Here is a 20753-nt window from a genome sequence, read left to right as displayed (position 1 = left end):
TTTCCTTGTAGGATCTACTCAAATATGGATGTATAATATTTCTATAACATAACCATATTGATGATGCTACTAGTACTTTTCATAAAGTGTACTAATACTAGTTCTTTCCTACCACACAACATAAAGTGGGGGCACTTTATATCTATATGATGTCCTGCTGGCATCTGCTAGGGCTTTCCTCCATGCATCTGGTTGGTTTGCTGTGCTTTAGGCTGCCCATATACTATGGGATACAACTATACTCGCTACATGGTAACTGAATCATATCATAATAATAATTAGAGATGAGCGAGCACTAAAATGCTCGGGTGCTCGTTACTCGAGCCGAACATTTCCAGATGCTCGAGTGCTCGTTTCGAGTAACGAGCCCCATTGAAATCAATGGGAGACCCGAGCATTTTTCAGTAAAATTATAAACTTAACGAGCACAGTGAAAGAACACAGTGCAGAACAGATTGCAGATGTTCGGGAACATCTGCGATCTGTTCCGGAGACACGCGTGCAGAACGGTGTTCTCCGCAATAGTATTTGAAGAACAATATGTGTAGAGAACAACTTGCAGATGTTGCCAAACATCTGTAATGTGTTCTTCACACATATTGTTCTTCAAATACTATTGCGGAGAACACCGTTCTGCACGCGTGTCTCCGGAACAGATCGCAGATGTTCCCGAACATCTGCAATCTGTTCTGCACTGTGTTCTTTCACTGTTTTCTTCAATTAAATTAAATGTTTTAATTGTATCTTTTTACTATTCTTCACTTTTTTTTTTAAAATTAAATGCTCGTTATCGAGCAGGGCAAATACTCGTCCGAGCAACGAGCCGGTCCGAGTATGCTAATACTCGACCGAGCATCAAGCTCGGACGAGTATACTCGCTCATCACTAATAATAATGCAAAAGGATGGAGGTCTTTAAAGCTGGGCGAATGGCATCAGGGAGATGGAAAATGCTGGTACACTAACGACCTTTTCTCATCAGAGTTTTGTCAGCGGTAAACATTTTGCAATGGATCATCGAAAACACACATTGCATACATGTATGGAGCGTTTTTTAATGCATATCCATTGAAAACAATGGGTCATTGTTCAATGCAAACCTTGCATGTGAAATACAGTCATGTTAAGGCTCCCCCCCCCCCCATGAGCTGTAACATTCGCCTGGCTACAACATCAATTTGTTATCTGATCAGCGCTATTAAGGCCATTATTATGGAGGTCACCACCAGTGGTACATCAATACAGGGTTAAAATTCAGTGGTTTTCTGACACTTTCTTGTGAGGGATCACATCGGCATTTAAGTTTCTGTTATGAACTCTAAAATAATGGATGCTATGCTTTCCGTTAGGATCAGTTTATTCTTTCAGAATTTTACTTTTTTAATTCAAATATTTAAAAAAAACGAAATAATAGAAGGAGCTTTAGTTATGAAGACTTTAAAGGGGTTGAACTTTGCAAGTTATTCCCCTAGAATCACAATAGGGGATAACAAGCTGATTGGTGAGAGTGACAGCTGGGACCCCCAGCCATGAGAAGAAGAGGGGTACACTCAATTGTATAAGAATATTGGATATGATTGCAGAGCAGAGCGCTCAGATATCTCTGACACTAACAGATCGTGATTGGGAGAGATGGAGATCCACCCTGACCATTCTCTCGATTGCTGGGGGTCCCAGCAGTTGGACCACCACCAATTATCTTGTATCCACAAAAAAAAATTGCGTGTCATTTCTGTAATGATAACAAAAGTACTGAAGTAATTAAAGAACATTCAATGGAAGGTTCAACAGATCAGTTATTATTATTTAACAGAATATTTTTTTTTATTATTATGTAAACTTAAGCTGATAAAAGTAAGAACCTTGTGGATAGGTGAGAAATGTTGTTTATGGGAAAACTCCCCTTTAATTTTGGTGATTTGAAGAATACAGATGGACATCTGATGTTATTTTGTCTTGGTAGGATGAGTGGAAATGCTGATGTAATGTTGGCACTGTGTATTTTTTTTTTTCTCATTTCTTTCAATAAAGTACAATCCTTGGTGAATCCTTGTGACAGAAACCATCACGCTAACAAGTAAACAAACTCCGCTTTACTACAATTAAAATGAACAAGTTTATAAAAGAAATATTATACATTATACACATTTTGGTCTGACACACTTTTCGAAAAGTGCACAAGTATTTACAGAGGAAGCAATGATCTAGTCCAACTCGCCTGTCAAACTTACTATCAGACATATAGAACTAAGTGAATATTATGTGGAGGGATCATTGTTCGTACGTGCAGTTTAACAAAAAAAAAAACAAAAAAACGAAAACCATAAAATATGACCAATGAAAATAAAATAACCCGACAGCAGCATCTAGAATTGTGTAACTAGGTCATAAACTAGTGTATTCCACTGAACATGCAGAAACACAGTACAAATGGGTTAATACAAAGGCACATGGAGAGGAACAGAGGAATAAATGGGGTATCCGAGAGGTGGGTCTGCTGCCTGTACGGTTAGGTTACGGAGTAGCACAGGGTGGGCTTGTATACTGTAACGTTCTTCGTCGTCATTGGTGGCGTATAACAGTTCCCATGACAGATTTGCCCATTGCCCTCGAACCGCTTCTGCGTTGAGTTTTCCAATCTGCACCAGCTGTTCCTGTAAGGTGAGCACTCTGCCAGTGTATACACCCTGCGGGCAAAATAAATATCATCCAATGCAGTTACTAACAGCTTGCAGAAAAGAACTGTAATCCCAGCAACACACACACACACACACAAGAGGTCAACAAAATTGGTGTCCGCTGCAAATACAGCTTAAACTGATATTCTCATGAAGACAAGATTCTTAAATATACTCAGAGAATGTGTTATTTTATAATCCTAATTCACTATTATTAATAAAAATACAGCATCTCAGATAAAATTCCAGTCCTGGTGTTTAGAATTTCAGTTGTCCCTGGAGCCGACCGTAAATCTTCTGACTATGGCCAGATTCTTCTCATGAATAGCTTCTCCTATCTGCACACTACAGTGCTCTCTGCCTCCTGCCTCTCCCCCCTGCATTACAAGACCAGCTCAGAACAGGCACATCCTGCCGGCAAGTAGCAGTGTGCAGAGACTTCCTCTAGTAGCTACAGGCAAGATAAGGTCTTTATCCGAGGGGAGGGAGGCATAGCAGAACTGACTCTGTGTTAAAGGTAAGAAAGCAGAGATGAATGTTTCATTGGGGCGCATTTACTAAGGGCTTTGTGCCTGTTCTCTGACGGAATCTGCATATTCTTTTAGGTGTAAACTACTTGCACAGGTATTTAAGAAGTGTCCGCACCACTTTTGTGTCCCTTTGTGGTGCAGCTGCACTAGCCACCACAAGTTAGGGGGCGTTCCCTGCAAAGTCTGTCGCAGACCTTATGTTAAAGGTGCACCACAAAATTGTTGCTGTACTCTGTCGGACCAGTGCACGACAGATTCATGATTTCTGGAGCACATTCTTAAATGGCATCTACAACCATGCAAATGAGACTGAGGGGCTCAAGGTTCCATAGGTGTTAATGGTGCCTGGAGCCCCTCAGGCTCATTTGCATACAGTGATTCATCCTGATGGTAGATGTCCTTTAATTAATCTGTTGCACCGAGCATTATACACAGGCAGGGCACTTTTAGTGCAGTTTCCGACAATCTTAGTAAATATGCCCCATTGTGTCTAATATCCATCTCATTATCTCTGATCTGTTTCATCTCTCTTTTTCTATGTGTCAGATGCTAGTGAATGTTCAGAAGCTAAATAAAAGTGTCTATAAACCTGTACCAGATAATGTAAGCACATTGTCAGCACACAGCATCTCACAGCACTAGAGGGATCATGAAGTGTCTGCTTAGAGAATCCCTGTATATCCAAAAACAGTCTATAAGCACTATAAGCCCAGTATGACCGATTAAAACATAACTTTTAATGAATAATCTTTAATATTTATATATAAATATGTAACAGTCTGTATGTTACCACAGACTGGACGTGTAGTCTGAGGAGCAGGTTGCAGTCGCTGGGAGCTCTTTTCCTGTCCTGAAGCCCCTTCGACACTTGCGATTGTGATGCGATGAACTCACATCACACTCGCAACTCATGCTGCCCGGTCTAAACTCAGCATGTCCGTTCAGTTCTGGTTTGCAGCGTTTGGGCCGTGCGATCCGAGCAGCATGTGTTGCGAGTGTGATGGAAGTTCATTGCATCACACTCGCGAGTGTAGAAGGGGCCTTAAAAGCTGACTCCTCACATCCCCATTATAGCTCCTGCCCTTACAAGGGCATAACCCAAACACTGTCCCTTTAAAGCAGCCACACTGGCCCTAATACACCAATACCAGCACTCCCTATGTGTTTCTTCACACTAGTGACTGTTTAGGAGAATATTTAGTATTTAGGTTTCACCTCCTCTGCAAAAAAACATCATGCAGAGGGTTGGAGAAAGAAAGACGCAGAGCCCCAGTGATGGAGCAGCGTCAAACCGCCTCTACCACTTAAGCTAGAAAGGGAGGGGTTAGCTTCATGTGTATAAATATGCATGAGACTTCCCTCTCTGAGTCTGGGCTATTTGCTGCTGTTCACGGCTGTAATAGAAGGTCATGTGACCGGAGCTTAGTTATTTCATACATGTCCCTGAAGCTCCAGTTACATTACTTTGGACCATGGCAGAGCTAGATGATTCAGGAGCTGCTCATCCCCAAGACTTCTGTACTTCTGCACACAGAGGCATTGGCAGGATCAGGCTGTTATAGTGACAGCCTGATCCTATACTGTGACAGGACTGAAACAATCAGTGCCCTGTCCCCTGAGGTCATAGGGATTCCTCAAGCAGAGGTGGCCGAGAGGCATTCAGAAAAGACTCTATATGTCTCCTCTCTACATGCATGGAATAGCATCTACAATGCATTTAACCCTTTCCAAGACATTGAAATGTAATTTAGCAATAAATATGCAGTGCCGTTCTTCTGTTTTCAAGTAAACGGAATGAACTCCATCACAGGTAATGGACTCGGCAGTCATATCTCCACCCTGTGCATGGGACATTAGCTTCAAGATTTCATAGCTAAAACAGCACAACCATAATACAGTCTGCTTTACAACCTAAAGTTACTGATTTTCTAAATGTATAAACGCTCTCTTGGCGGCTGATCAGATACAGCTGTTCTGCCAGTGTGATGTCCCCTCTGCTTATCTAGAACAATAAATGTAACAAGGCGGACCCTGCAAAAATTAAAAGGTAATCCGTCACTGGGTGAAACAGCTATTGTGCAATAGGGGTCAGGGGTGAGGGACTCTGGGGCACCTCGTATCATAACCCCAATTTAACTTGAATTTTACGATCACTGCCAAGAATCTCTACATATGAACTTGTTGCAAACTGAACAAATGCTACTGAACAAGAACTTTGTTTAAAGGAATTGTCTGGAGGTTGGAAGATATGGCTGTTTTTTTCTAAAAATGAACTGCACTCCTGATCATGGTCAGATGTGGAACTGTTTTTGGAAGAACAATTAGAGATGAGCGGACCCGATCATCGGGTTCAGACACCTGACCTGGACATATTGCCAAATTGGTAGCCAGGAGCGTCAATTTGCTGGATTGGCTGTTTGGCCGCTCAATCTGGTAATATGTCTGGGTCAGACGGCCGAACCCTACCATTGGGTCCCCTCATCTCTAAGAACAACCCCTTTAAGCCATCAGTATGAGCCATGGAATATCATTGAACAGACGCTAGTGACATGTCGAGCCATATCATCATAGTATCATAGTATATGAGGCTGGAAGGAGACGCAAGTCCATCAAGTCCAACCTTCAAGAATTAAATGTTTTATCCCCATAACCCGTGATATTTTTTCTCTCCAGAAAGGCATCCAGGCCTCTCTTGAACATGTACATAGAGTCCGCCATAACAACCTCATGCGGCAGAGAGTTCCACAGTCTCACTGCTCTTACAGTAAAGAACCTTTGTCTATGTTGATGGTAAAATCGCCTCTCCTCCAGGCGTAGAGGATGCCCCCTTGTCCTGGTCACAGGCCTAGGTATAAAAAGATCTTTGGAGAGATCCTTGTACTGTCCGTTCAGGTATTTGTACATTGTAATGAGGTCTCCCCTCAGTCGTCTTTTTTCTAAACTGAATAATCCCAAATTTTTTAATCTGTCAGTGTATTCTAGTTCCCCCATTCCCCTAATAATCCTGGTTGCTCTCCTCTGCACCCGTTCCAGCTCTACTATATCCTTTTTATACACTGGTGCCCAAAACTGTACACAATATTCCATGTGTGGTCTGACCAGGGATTTGTATAAGGGCAAAACTATGTCTTTATCATGAGAATCTATTCCTCTCTTGATACATCCCATTATTTTATTTGCTTTAGCAGCAGCCGCCTGGCTCTGGTCACTAAAATTAAGTTTACCATCCACCAATACCCCCAAGTCCTTTTCAGCCTCAGTTTTACTAAGTAATTGACCGTTTAGAACATAATTATACTTTTTGTTTCCATGGCCCAAGTGCATAACTTTACATTTATCAACATTAAACCTCATCAACCATTTCTCTGCCCATCCCTCAAGCTTCCACAAATCCCTCTGTAATGCTAAACTATCGACCTCAGTATTTATTACTTTACACAGCTTAGTATCATCTGCAAATATTGAAACTTGACTGTGTAAACCCACTACAATGCGATCATTGTTTATCCTGAGACAAACCCCGCAACTTCCAGTAGTGCCATTTCAAGGATTTTGGCATTGGTGACCTTTGCTATGTCAAAAACAGGAAGTCAAACAAAACATCACCACACACTAAGCTGCAGTAAGTACTCTTGTGGTAGACGTAGTAGTAGAGCTGCCAAACCATAGCTGCTTATCTACCTTATATAATGCTGATGACCTATCTTAAAGATAGCACACAATCATAATGCTGGAAAACCCCAGAATTTCAGCTTGGCAATCTGTTTGGAATATTGGCTCGTAATCCACTGGTCAATGTAAATTTTGCAACGTTCCCTGTCCTTGGTGTTGCATCTAATAGTCTTCTCCCCAAAATATAAGGTATCTTACATTGCTGGTCATTTACTAAGGGCGCGATTCGCGGTTTCCCGACGTGTTACCCAAATATTTCCGATTTGCGCCGATTTTCCCTGTATTGCCCCGGGTTTTTGGCGCACGCGATCGGATTGTGGCGCATGGGTGCCGGCATGCCCACGATGGAAATTGGGGGGGGGTGGGGGGGGGGGGGGCATGACCGAACGATAACCCGACGGATTTGGGGAGACCGCTGCATTTAAAAAAAAAAAAAGTGTTGCGGGACACGCACTTACCTTCACCCAAGATGGCTCGGTGAACTCCAGTGCGTTCCGATGCTCTTCAGCGCAGCAGCGACACCTGGTGGACATCGGAGGAACTGCCGTAGTGAATCGCCGGAAGACCCGAATCTACCGCAGAGAACGCGCCGCTGGATTGCGAATGGACCGGGTAAGTAAATCTGCCCCTTTGAGTGCAATGGGACATAAAATCTGGGCCCTGTGCTAACACTACAGGTTACATGCATATGGATTTTGACACAGCCTTATGTTGATATCTCACCATGTTTGGGTCATGACCCAAGGAGAAAAGATATGGTTTCTCTTGCAGAACTGCATGCTGCCACTCCGAGTCTGACACCAGACCAATGTACCAATCGTTATCGTACTCTTCAAGATAATTGAGAAGTTCTTTGAAATCTTCAACAGGTCCCAGACTTGATTTATCAACCATGAGCTTGAAGGTATACCTGCGAGATAAGGTCATAGAGCGGGCAAAGGTTATAAAGATTATAGGTCGTCATAAAAAAATGTGACAAAGGAGGACAAGTCACATTTATTCATTTGTGAGGAAACTCTAGTGACTCTAAGAACTAGACTGGAGCAACACTTGAGCTTGACTTACTTAATTCTGCATTAAGTGCACGTGCACAGATGTCCTGCCAATGTCTCTACAACATCACGTTAGTTGTCAGAAGCCATTTATGACTTCAGAAACTTCTAGTTCAGAAGTTCTAGTTAATATTTATGTGACTATTACCTGGTTATCACAAGAAATTGCCCCTCAAATTAAAGGTCAGGTCAATGTGGGACACTTAACCAAGTACAAGTCCTTATTATTTTAGGGAGATCAGTCCCTGTCCTTTGTAGAGCACTTCTCACGTCCCTGATCACGGGAAAATGTGCCTTACATCTGGAGTAGCAGGCGGCTCCTGTCATGATGCTTCAATGAAGTCAGCAGAACACCTCAACTACGTTGCGCATGAGCCGTGTACCTACAGCGCAGTGAAGCCGGGGTGTACTATGCCTGCTTCACTTACCGCAATGCACATGAGCAGAGATTATAATCGTTTCTTCTTTTTATTGCAGTCATGGACAGGAATAGTAAAAGGTAATTTAGGAAACTAAACCACCGTTCCCTAAAGACCTGTGGGAAATTCTGTGTCCAAAATCAAACCGACAAGTTCCCTGTAAAGCGTAACTGTAAATTTTTTTTTTATAGCTGCAATAGCTGAAAGCTAACATTTTTCCTATATACATTCAGTACCTTACTGCAACTGTTTGCCTGCTAATGCTCTGCTTTCACCCCGTCTCTGCCTTGTACTCTGATTGACAGGATGAAACCCTACCGTGAAACAGGAGATGCTGGCTACAGACTCCAGGGAGAGCAGCATTCCCATCCATGCTCAGTAATTACAGGAAGCAGCTCCTTCATGACTGCTCTGTTCTGGCTACAGTCTACCCTCATGTTCCCACGCACAGTCCACCTCCTGCCCCTGCAACTGATCAGTTTAATAAAGAATCAAGTATTCTCCTTAAACCTGCTCTACACCCCTTCTCTGGGCTTTGAAAAAGCTACTATTGGGTCAGAAAAGGGGGTAGGATCAGCACAGCAGTCTGATAAGCCTATTTATTTCTGTGTTGTACAGCAGTAACGGTCCAGCTTTAGATTCTGTGTCCTGATTAGCTGGGCTGCTAGTAATAGTACATGAGAGGAGAGCTCAGCATTATGGGAAAAGTGAGGGATAGCTGTTCCAGCCTCTGCTGATGTCACAACCAGCAGGTTCCTGCCTACTTCAAGAGAAGCCAGAGAGAATTTTACAAGTAAGGCTGATAGACATATCAGGCTGAATGTAAGGTTAGGAAGAAGCCAGAAGCATGATACAGATATAGTTGGAATTGTTGTCAAAGGCTCTTTCCAGCTTGGTTATAAAAAAAGTTTGGCCAGGTAACTTTGGAGTTACACTTTAATAGAGATTGCAGCTACATGGCCCATCTCCTCTGCCATGTCAGCTTCTGTTTGAATACTACAGCAGTTACATAGGGGGGTTGGGCTATGCTGTGCTTAAGAGATCTCACAAACCAGTGCTCCAGCTACAATCCTGGAATATAAAAGCGTTTTTACAGTGCTGCTGCTACTAACGCCACACACAAAGTTACTCATAACTCTGGGGCTGCTACCTAACACTTTCTGCAACTGTGTATGGTCAAAACTGCTGACTGATTTCCATGAGTCAATTTGCATACCCAAGATGCCATAATATTAATTCACCAACATGTTTCTTACCTGAAAGCCTTCAGTGCAAGATGAAACAGTTCTGGATTTCCAGTTAACCAATCTAATGAAACTGACCAAGGTATACCACCCAGATAGGCTCTGAAGAGCCAAGCTGAACTAGGAGCTGAGTTTTCCATACCGAAAAAAGCAAAATAAATAGAGGTCAGTCCTTTAATATAATGGTCCCTTAGTGATCTGTCTCTTATTCCCTCTTCAAGTAAAACAGAAGGTTTTCCATTTACATGGTGGAAATCTAACTGAGTCAAAACAAATTCATACCAGTCTGTTGGGAACATTTGCTTCATCTCGTTCACTTTCAAACCCGTTAAGGAACCTAAAATCCAGTCCTGAGGTAAGGAGAGAAACTTAGAGTAAGAGGAATTGAATTCCACCATTTTGAAACGTTCTACGTACGTTGCGTTTCCTTTGTCAGTAGCAGGGAGACCAAATCCCACCACAGAGTAGAGTTTATCCACTGCTACATCTTGCTCTACATAGGAGTCAGCATGTACTGTCTGCACACTGCCCGGGATGGAAAATCCATCGCCACATGCGGCCATGGCCGGTTTGACTCCCGTTTTCTTTGGATGAGGAAGAATTTCAAATATGTCATCATCGGACCAGTCATCGGCTATGTCATCGTTGTAACTTTCTATGTCCTTTGAGGATTCATTCAATTCTGCTGGGCGTATGTCCAGAGATCCTTGGTGTTTTTTTTCGGGGAGGGCTGTGACATCCAAATCCTTTTGTTCAAGATCAGCGTTTCCTTGTGCTCTTGACTTTTTGTAGCACGTTTGTAGAAGCACCCATAGCAGCACTTTAATGAAATCCTCTTTGAATTGTTTCAAGTTGTCATGTGAGTCGATTATACCAGACAGGACGTTCCTGGCATCAGAGTACACTCTGGCTGGAACCACAGTACATGGCGTTAAGACATTCCCAAAATGATTGTTCAGGGCCAGTCGACCAGAATTTTCTGCTTGTTCAAATGCCATTTCAAATACTTCATCCACTCTCCGAGCTTCAGCTGTATGGCAGGAGGTCTCTTGTAACTCCAGTCCCTAGGACAGGAAAAGGAATCCAAATGTTAATTAGGAAAAATATATGATGAGTCATGTTTTTGGTCTATTGATGTCAATAAACAATGCTTGCTGATATAGCGGTCAACCGGGGGCCCAGCAGTGGATTTAGTTAAAAGTTACTGAGGGCCGGGCTGGGGTGGGCTAGTTAAACATAATAAACATGTACTTACCTCCTCCGGCGCCGCCGATGTCCAGCGTCTTGGTCCTTTTGATCCGTGCCTCTGTTTGTTTACAGGGGCACAGAAGCCGTGCACAGGGAGCTTCTGGTCCGCGATGTGGCCGGCTCCTCCCATCCGTCCCTATCTCTCAGCGTTGTAAGCACCCTGTGCGCCGCTGTATACAAACCGGCGCACAGAGGAGATGGACCGCGGCGCGGGACATCAGCAGCGCCGGACAAGGTAAGTAGATGTTTATTATGTTTAACTAGCCCACCCTAGCCCGACCCTCAGTATTTTTTAACACCCGCATAACCCCTTTAAAGAGGACCTGTCACCCTTAAAAGCAGCACTAGGAACTGCATACTAAAGAGAGCAGCTCCTAGTGCTGAACAGAAGCCGCAGTGTTACACTACTAGCGTTATCAGAAACCTCCGCCGCCCTGTACACTAGAAATGCCGGACCACTCTAAAAGCCGGCGATGACTGCCAAGCGTCAATGCGCAGTCACTGCCCCTAATCCTACCCCCTCATGAATATGCCGGACTGCTCTCCAAGTGGTCCGCCATTTCTATGGTACAGCGTGGCACTGTCTGCTAGCGTAATCGGGGATTTCCGATAACGCTAGCAGTGTTACACTGATGGGACTGTTGTAGCACTAGGATCTGTTTTCAAGGGTGACAGGTCGTCTTTTACGTGTAACTAAATCTTTAAAGCTATTTTTTTTCCAGAAATGAATAGTACAGGCAATAATAATATACTTCATTACATAAAACAGCTACACTGGGTCATTTTCTGGTTCTTAGTCCTGCAGTAAGATCTGTATCTGAAAGCCTTCTGAGGTCCTTCTACTTCAGCCAGAATAAAAAATATCCTGTAACCAGTCACAATGACTACAGTAGTTGTTAGGGGCGTCAATTTGCCAGATCGTCTGCAAGGCCACCACTCCTGCAATATGTCTGGGTCACACAGGATGGACCCAAACGCCAAATGTGCATCTTCAGACAAGATGGCAGCCTTGAAGTCATGGACCGTAAACAGAAGGAAAAAAACTACAATCCTAAAATGAAAACTGTTAAGAAAACATGATATATTTCATTATATAGTCACTGTTATATATTAATATTCTTGGTATTGTTGGCAGAATTGTATTACCAGCAGCAGGGGCACTATTTCCTGCATACTGGCAATTGGATGTTTAGTTAATTATTTATTGGTACAGCTCCCTGTGTGGAACACTCTGATATTTGATAACATTAGTTGTGCAATGTGTTTTCTTGCAGTTTCGAAATAAGCTAGAAACAAAAAAGAAAAAGTTGACCTACTAACTTTAATCCTATGTATATGGGAGCCCCCTGCTCTCACTAAACAGGTGAGTATCCATGTGTCATCAGGGGGAATAGCTGTCATTGAATGAGTGATATGTGTCTAGTTGTAAACTTCATCATTTCAAAACAGCTGATGAAACCGTGTGGTTTTAATCTAATGCACATTGTAAATAACATGTTTCTAGGCTGCTATGTACTATTGCACAAGAGACTTTCAATACTAATCTAAGTCACATGCTCAGAAAACTGTTCATTCCCAGTGATAGCCAATTTTTAAAGGGAACCTGTCCTCAGAAGCCCTTTTTCTGGCTCCCATCTCCCCATAGAGAATAGTGTACACATTGCCAAAAGGTTTTATAGTAAAACTAGATTTTTCCGGAAAAAAGATAATTTAGTTGAAAGTTTAGCTTTCTTTTTGAAGAGCTGTGTCCCTTGTCCCATCGGAGTGGTCAGGGAGGAGCGGTCCCCACCCCCAGCCTTGAGTAACCGCTCTGTCATGCATTGATTTCAAATTAAAAAAACCTCCAATGTCCCCCATATCTCCTCCCCCACATCATATGCCCCAGCAAGTCATACATGTCTGCCCCGCTCCTCACTGGCCGCTCCCATGGGACTAGGGAAACAGGGACTGATAACAGGTTCCCTTATGTTTGGGGTGGGGGTGTTATTGTTTTGTTTCTTTTTGCAATTTTTTTATACCATGAACAGTGTCATCACTTGGGACCTCCGCGAGCGTACAACTCAGCGGAGGCCAGGGGAAGGTTGCATTAGGTTGCATAGGCCCACCATAGCCTCCTAAGGTCTCCGCTGAGTATATACACCGCTCAGCAGGAAGAAGCAGTATGGAAAGCTGCAGCTTGCTGCATCTATCCATCCAGTGTTTCTAGTGGGATGCAATATATGCTGTGCAGACAGAAGAAAAAGGGATGCCTAGATCTGCCAGTATATGTCTATGGATACGATTAGCGTACATGCTTGGAGCCTCCCTGGCGTAAATGTGAGGTGAATTTAGCCCCAAGAATACTATATATAATATATATTATACAGATGGCATACTCCCATGTGAAACAGAAATTGACTGGGACATTGATGCATAATGGAATAGATAATGGTAAATGCTTATAGACTTCTTAGTGCATGTACCCTTTTTTAGTACATGGAAGGAGTTACCTTTATGTTGACGCAGCAATAGCTGTAGCCTCTTTCAAGAATCAGCAGCCATAGTAGTCTGTCCTGAAAACGGCAAAGGAAATGTGATCCTGGAGTAACAAGACCTGAAATAAAACAACAAATTATTACAAAACTAGAACACTATTTAAGTATAATATATCAATCACAATTTTCTTGCCTGAGCTCTACCATATAGTGATGTCCAGTCATGTAGCCATAGGCAGCAATGGTCTGGAGCCGACTCCATGAAGTCTTTATAGCTTTCTAGGCACGCTCTATGCAGACAGGAGGTGTAGGTAATCTGTGACTTGTATTGTCAGAAGTGGATGGAATTATGTGATTTTCTGATTGTGGGAGTCCAATACCCCAGGTCCCATTATGGATGAAGGGGCAGGTCCAGTATGCGTCACTGCATTCAATACTAGAAGAGCGCCAGAAATTGCTGAACACAGCTCAGCTATCACCAGGACTCCCGTTCACTGTCTACGAGAGTGCTGGACATAGCCCTGGCAAGTTTAAGCTCTACCATACTATTGAATCAATCATTAAGAATGGGACCCTGGTTATAGTGATCTGTGGGGGGGGGGGGGGCTATTCTCATGATTGGTGGGGATTGCAGCAGTCAGACCCCTTTGTGATTGGATTGTTATTCCCTGTCCTGTGTAAAATCAAAGTTGGTAGAACCGCTTTAACTTAAAAGCAGGTGCATACATGACATTATACAGAAGTGCTGGGCAAAATTGATATGATTAAAGCACTAGGGGTGAGATAGAAACGTCCTTTATTAAGCTACAGTACCCCCCTTTCAACAGGCCAAATTTTTTTTTCAAACTGGCATAAATATTTTTTTAAAAAGTGTTGATACATGATGTATATGTGTGCCACAAATGTGCAGGAAAATATCTGGTTCTTACTAAAAGGGGGATACCATCCAAATGAAATGAAACGTTGCCTGTTCTGTGATAAGAGCGCAGTGTAATATAATCTGCGAGGCTGCCATTCCTTGCATTGAGAACATGACTGGAGAGACGAGAGAAGTGTCCCTGCCTGATTGTCATACTTCTCGCATATGCTGTGGCAACGCTCCATGGAAACGCCAGTAAACCACGTAGAAAACAAAGAATATAAAAGTCATCCTCTTTCATCAAACACCAGGGTGTAGCCCGGGGTCCATTTTTATTTTTGCAACTATAACTTCAAATGTGTCTACTTAAAAGGATTTCAACACAACGTCATATGACAAGTCATTGACAGGTCGCCCTCTTGTGCCAAGTAGTTAAAAGGTAAATCTGTCTGCTCCCTGGCTGACTAATGACTGCAGCTCCCACTGAGATTTTACCAAGTCATACATCAACCGGCCCACCTGAAAATAAATATTGAGGGGAAGGGGGTCCACCAGTTGCTGGTGAATTTCCTTTAAAGGACATCTACCACCAGGATGAAAGACTGTATTGCCAATGAGCCTGAGGGGCTCCAGGCTCCATTAACAACTATGTAGCCTTGAGCCCTCAGGCTCATTTGCATACAGTCTTTCATCCTGATGGTAGATGTCCTTTATAGTGTATAGTGAACATAGTATACTTTACTACATAAAACATCTTTCCCCTTCTTTTTCTGCTTATTTCTTCTGTAGTGAGCAGTGCATCTGTTGTAGGGAGGTCCTACAGGCACATGGAGGCCACACACACTACTGAGCCTCATTATCTTGTCTTGAGGCATTTACACTAAAGTTGGATCGGCCTGAAATTTGATTTCCCATATTAATATGCAGTAATGAATAAAGAACTGCAAGTGGAATATTTCATTCTTTGAGATGCATTTTAGTGTTTCCTGTATTTTTTTTTAAAGTAGTGTTAAAGGGTTTTTCCATCATGACCTATGTACTGTTTGGCACCATATAAACCGAGCCAAAAGCAGGTGTCTATGTGTCCCTTTAGCGGACTGGCGCTGTCCCACAAAGTGATTCATGAATTGTAATTGCTGGAAAAACCCTTTAAGATAGAATATATAATCCTAGAATATAGAATCAGAATCCTAATAACCTTTAACTGAAATAAATTTGAATAAAGACAGAACATATTTTATATAAAACAAAACTTAAAAAGTCAGTCAATAAAATTTGTATAAATCAATGTAGATATTAGAGGAAAATGCTTCTTTCTCCACTTACCTGGCTCCTCCCCTGCTCCCTCCCTTCCTGTCAAAGCAGTTTTACACCCAAATTTCTGCCGAATTAATGCAAACCTACAAAGCTAAATGTATTGGCAAAAACATATATCGTGACCGAACTTAGTAATTCTTTTGCAGTGTTAAACTCCCATATCAATATACCTACCAAGACTACCTGAAGCAAATGCAGATTGCAGTGCGGCAGCAAAACCTGGAACCATTTGCTGGTAATAAACGGTATCAGCACAGACACAAGCGGCAGCCCCTACAGCACCTGGCCAACTGCGGATAGGTCGTGGAAATCCAACCAGGAAGACGGGCAAAGTGAAAAGTGCTAGTAAAGGTGAGGAGAGCAGAGCAGAGAGGATAATGAAGGTCAGCACCACGGGGAAGAAGATGATGTTTACTGTAATAAGACTGCTTGTCGATTTCCTTCTCTGTTTCTTCTCCGTCCAGGACGTGAGCAGAACAGTTAATGCAAACTGCAGCTTAGACACTAGCTGAGATAGTCGGTCACGTACTATAGCGACCTGGGAAAAGATGGAAAAATAAATATTGAATTACACAACTACAATGCAGGGCATCAATGACTGCAAGCAATGTAGCATCAACAAGCATCAGTTTTGTTATCGGCAAGTTCCTAATCCGTTCATTGAGAGGCCAGAGAAGGGTTTCCCATCCAGGGATTCTGTTATGGATAGGAAGAACCCCAGAAGTGAGACATTTATAAAGTCCTGCCCTATTTTCTCTAAATCGGAATCCGTAGCCCTCCTTCAGGAATGCCTTCCCGCTCAGAAGCCTGCTGCCCCTGTTCATACAGGATGCTTTACACACCCATGAGCACCCACCCGCTACAGCGTCCTGTGAGCTACCTGTGCAGTGATCACCTTTCCCTGTCATTGTCATGTCACATGGTGATGATATGAGAAGCTGTGTGCCTGGAGCAGACACTAAGCTTAGTCAGATTCTGGTTTGATCCGTCCTCCAGTGGTGGGATATCCCCCCCATCGCCGTTTAGGCTGTTACCCCTTCCTCTGCTTATCAAAGCTGAAGTAGCAGTGTCCTCCGTACAGACAGAGCTGCACAAAGCTTATCATAACCAACCCCTGTGACATGGCAGTGACAATCTGGGTAACAGGGATTACAGAGCACAGCACAGATAGCTCACAGGACGCTGTAGAGGAGAGAGTGCTCACTGCAGTGTATGGTCACATGACCCCCCATCTTATGGACAGGAGCAGCAGTCTGCAGAGTGGGAAGGCATTTCAGAAGGAGGGCTGTGGCTTCTGATATCAAGAAAATGGGCCAAAACTTTTTGTGAATATATATTGGTAAGTTGTTTAACCCTTACAGCACTCAGCCTTTTTTTATTTTTTTTTATTTTGGATTTTGTTTTTTTACTTCCCGCATTCAAAAAGTGATTACTTTTTTTATTTTTCCTTAATAGAGATAAATATGGGCAGGACACATTGTACATTGTAATGACCCCATTTAATATTCCATGCAATGTACTGGAAAGCTGAAAAAAAAATTCCAAGTGAGGTGAAATTGAATTAAAAAAAAAAACACATTTTGGGCATATTCTTGTTGGCTCTGTTTTTATGACGTTCATTCTGAGCTCCAAATGACATTTCCCCCTTATGCTTTGGGTCAGTACAATCACAGGGATACCAAATTTAAATTGGTTTTATTAGGTTTTAGTAGATTTTAAAAAATGTATATCTTAGTACAAAAAAAAAATGTTTGTCAAATTCTGAGGCCAATAACTTTTTAACATTTTGGTGTACGGACCTATGTAAGGCGTAATATTTTGAGGCACAAACTCACATTTTAATTTATATCAATTTGGGAACCATATGGCTGTTTGATTATTTTTTATTCTTATATTCACGGATGGATAAATGGCAAAAAAGTGGTGATTTGGGCAATATTTTCTGTTACAGTGTTCACGGACAGGAATAATCTTTTTTTTATATTTTAGTAGAACAGGCCTTTTGTGACATGGTGATACCTAAAACGTTAATGATTTTTACTATTTTACTATTTATTTTTATATGTGTTCTAGGAAAGGCGGGTGATTTCAACTTTTTTATTTTATTTTACTGTATATACTCGAGTATAAGCCGACCCGAGTATAAGCCGAGACCCCTAATTTTACCACCAAAAACTGAGAAAACCTATTGACTCGAGTATAAGCCGAGGGTGGGAAATGCATTGGTCACAGACCCAGCCAAGTATATAGCCAGCCAGCCCCCTATATTATACAGCTTGCCCCCAGTAGTATACAGCCTGCCCCAGTAGTATACAGCCTGCCCCCAGTAGTATACAGCCACCCCAGCCTGCCCCCCAGTAGTATACAGCCACCCCAGCCTGCCCCCAGTAGTATACAGCCACCCCAGCCTGCCCCCAGTAGTACAGTCACCCCAGCCTGCCCCCAGTAGTATACAGCCACCCCAGCCTGCCCCCAGTAGTATACAGCCACCCCAGCCTGCCCCCAGTAGTATACAGCCACCCCAGCCTGCCCCCAGTAGTACACAGTCACCCCAGCCTGCCCCCAGTAGTATACAGCCACCCCAGCCTGCCCCCAGTAGTATACAGCCACCCCAGCCTGCCCCCAGTAGTATACAGCCACCCCAGCCTGCCCCCAGTAGTATACAGCCACCCAGCCTGCCCCCAGTAGTATACAGTCAGCCCAGAATTAAAAAACAAAACAAAAACTTATTTACTCACCCTCCGGTGGCCCCGATCCGCAGCGCTGCTCCCCGATGTTATCGCGGCTCCTCTTCTGTCTTCTTTAACATCGTGTTGTTCTCTCCCGTGCGGCGCCTAGTATGACGCGCCACTGCGGACGTCATACTAGACGCCGCACGGGTGAAGAACAATGGCGGCGCCCAGCACGATGTTAAAGAAGACAGAAGACGGCGCGGAAACAAGAAGAGGAGCCGGGAAGCCAGAAGAGGAGCTGGAAAGCCAGAAGAGGAGCCGCGATGACATCGGGGAGCAGCGCTGCGCATCGGGGCCATCGGAGGGTGAGTATATAAGTTTTTTTTTTAGTCCATTTTTAATTATTTTTTATTGAGTATTGACTCGTGTATAAGCCGAGGGGACGTTTTTCAGCACATTTTTTGCTGAGCTGAAAAACTCGGCTTATACACGAGTATATACGGTATATTTCTTTACTATTTCAGACACTCAAGGGTACTTTAAGCCTGCAGAGTCTGATTGCTCATACTATATACTGCAATACTACTGAATTGCAGTACAGGTGATCCCTACTTAAGGACACCCAACTTACAGATGACCACTAGTAACAGACGGATCCCTCTGCCCCCTGTGATCTCTGGTGAAGCTCTCTGGATGCTTTACATTAGTCCCAGGCTGCAATGATCAGCTCTATTGTGCTTGTATTGAAGTTTTATTGTTAATCCTTGGTCCCATTACAGCAAAAAATATTGAAAATCCATATGTCACTGGGACAAAAAAAAAATTTGTCTGAAGCTACAATGATAAAATATACAGTTTCGACTTAGAAACTCATAGAAATTCAATGTAAGAAAAAACCCAAGGAACCTACCTTGTACATAACCCAGGGACTGCCTGTATATAATAATTATATTGCTGATCTCTAATTAGAGATCAATATCCAAGGCAGTCCTTTACTGTATTTGGATGCTGCAAAGATGAGGTTACAGTATGCACAGTGTCCTTTACAAATTTAGCAACTTCTGAGTAATAGTGAAACGTTACATATTACAGTTCATTGCATTTCTTCATGTATTGTGGTCTTTGTTTTGAAATATTATGAGCTGCATTGGTAATAACCCTAAGCGGCTGTGGTTATGATTCTGTATAACAGAGATACCGGCGTGTCCTGTCTATGGTACTGGACTAACAGTTCGTTAACAGTTTATCAAACACTTGTATGATTCATTATATAACAATTTTGGAACTTTTCTTCCCAGTTGTGGTCTTTCACTATTCAGATGATTAAGGACCAATACAAAAAAAAAATCAGCCTGCAAAATTTACAATATAAAAGGAAGGGAGGTTTATCAGACTTGTCATGTTCAGGACCAGGTTCAGGATCATGAGGATCAGACACAATTTTTCCTTGTTCTTTTTAATGGCTGCAACTTTTACATTTTGTGGGCTAGATACACATTTTTTTTTTTGCTTTTTTTTTTTAAACAATTCATTTTTATTAGTTTCCTGCTATTAATTATTTATTTGTAAATAACAAAGCTGAGAAAACAGCAAACATTGGTTTTTTTGGTGCATTTTAGCTGTTTTTCTATGACAGTAATTTGGCATTACCCTAAAAAAGACAATTTATTTACCATATTACATATCTGTTTTAGGGTAACTGCGCAGCGTTTAGGGTGACACTAGTGACTGGAGGGGCAAATACATTTTTATACCATTTTCTTACTATTATTTTTAGTTTCTGTCCCTCAGAGGTCAAAACAGACATTTGAGAACACTTTACTGTTCCGATGTAACTGGGGTTGCTTTGCAGGCCCAGTTACACGTTGAAAAAAAAAAATCACTATTGGGCTACCTGGACATGACCACGTGCTTTTCATGGACCTATGGTACTTTGTTTGCGGCCCATGTACAATTGATGGGTGAAGTGCGTTCAAGTACCAATGTCAATAGAAACACTACAGGAGCTGAAAACACAGGCGGGTGCCAGATCTATATTTGTAGTCGGCTAACACATGGAACCATAGAAATACATGGGGAGGTGCATTAGGTTTTGAAATGACTGCAAACACACATCCTTTTTGCTGTGTATTTTCGCTCAGGAAGCTTCCTAAATCCTGCAGCTTAAATACAAAATGGCGCAGGTTTTTGGGACCCAGACTTCCCTCAATAAATATACAGTAGGCAATCCGGAAACAGTTAACCATACAACCGTTTCCTCCTAATGTTACACTCCAAAAATAAGGTTGCTTGGCAGCTGTGGTTTTGCTGCCTAAAAGTGAACCATTTTAAGAACAAAGGACTGGGCATACTGAAATCCTACCTGGCTGACCATTCTTTGCCTGGGAGATAGTTGAGAAACCACAACACACATAAAATGGTCATCAGCTTCAGTTGAAATTGTATTTAGGGTGTGGTCACACATTTTTTTAGTGTTGTGTTTCCTAATGTACGGGGGCAGGGCCCAGCCCAATCTAATATGCGTGTCCATTCATTGGTCATCAGCACCCGGTGTCTTGCATCTAAACCCTTATCGCATTTGGACGTTCC

At 42.6% G+C, this 20753-nt stretch overlaps 1 protein-coding gene and 1 long non-coding RNA gene across 4 annotated transcripts in view; one reads left to right on the top strand and one right to left on the bottom strand.

The window, feature by feature from the left end:
* Nucleotides 1-645: 645 nt before the first annotated feature.
* On the top strand, nt 646-2046 carry LOC140069743 (uncharacterized). Its single transcript, XR_011848842.1, has 2 exons — nt 646-1230; nt 1417-2046. It is a non-coding gene; the product is annotated as an uncharacterized lncRNA (long non-coding RNA).
* Nucleotides 1316-20753, bottom strand: part of PCNX4 (pecanex 4) — a 35598-nt gene continuing 16160 nt past the window's right edge. For all 3 annotated transcript variants that reach the window (XM_072115798.1, XM_072115799.1, XM_072115800.1), the window contains 5 exons: nt 15667-16030; nt 13332-13435; nt 9607-10658; nt 7603-7789; nt 1316-2686 (listed from right to left, as the gene is read on the bottom strand). In XM_072115798.1, coding sequence (XP_071971899.1) covers nt 2435-2686; nt 7603-7789; nt 9607-10658; nt 13332-13435; nt 15667-16030 — 1959 coding nt within the window. In that variant the 3' untranslated portion in view covers nt 1316-2434. The remainder of the gene's footprint in view (nt 2687-7602; nt 7790-9606; nt 10659-13331; nt 13436-15666; nt 16031-20753) is intronic.

Source organism: Engystomops pustulosus, chromosome 7, assembly GCF_040894005.1.
Source record: "Engystomops pustulosus chromosome 7, aEngPut4.maternal, whole genome shotgun sequence".
NCBI classification, from domain to species: Eukaryota; Metazoa; Chordata; class Amphibia; order Anura; family Leptodactylidae; genus Engystomops; species Engystomops pustulosus.
This window is presented reverse-complemented; position numbering and strand designations above follow the sequence as displayed.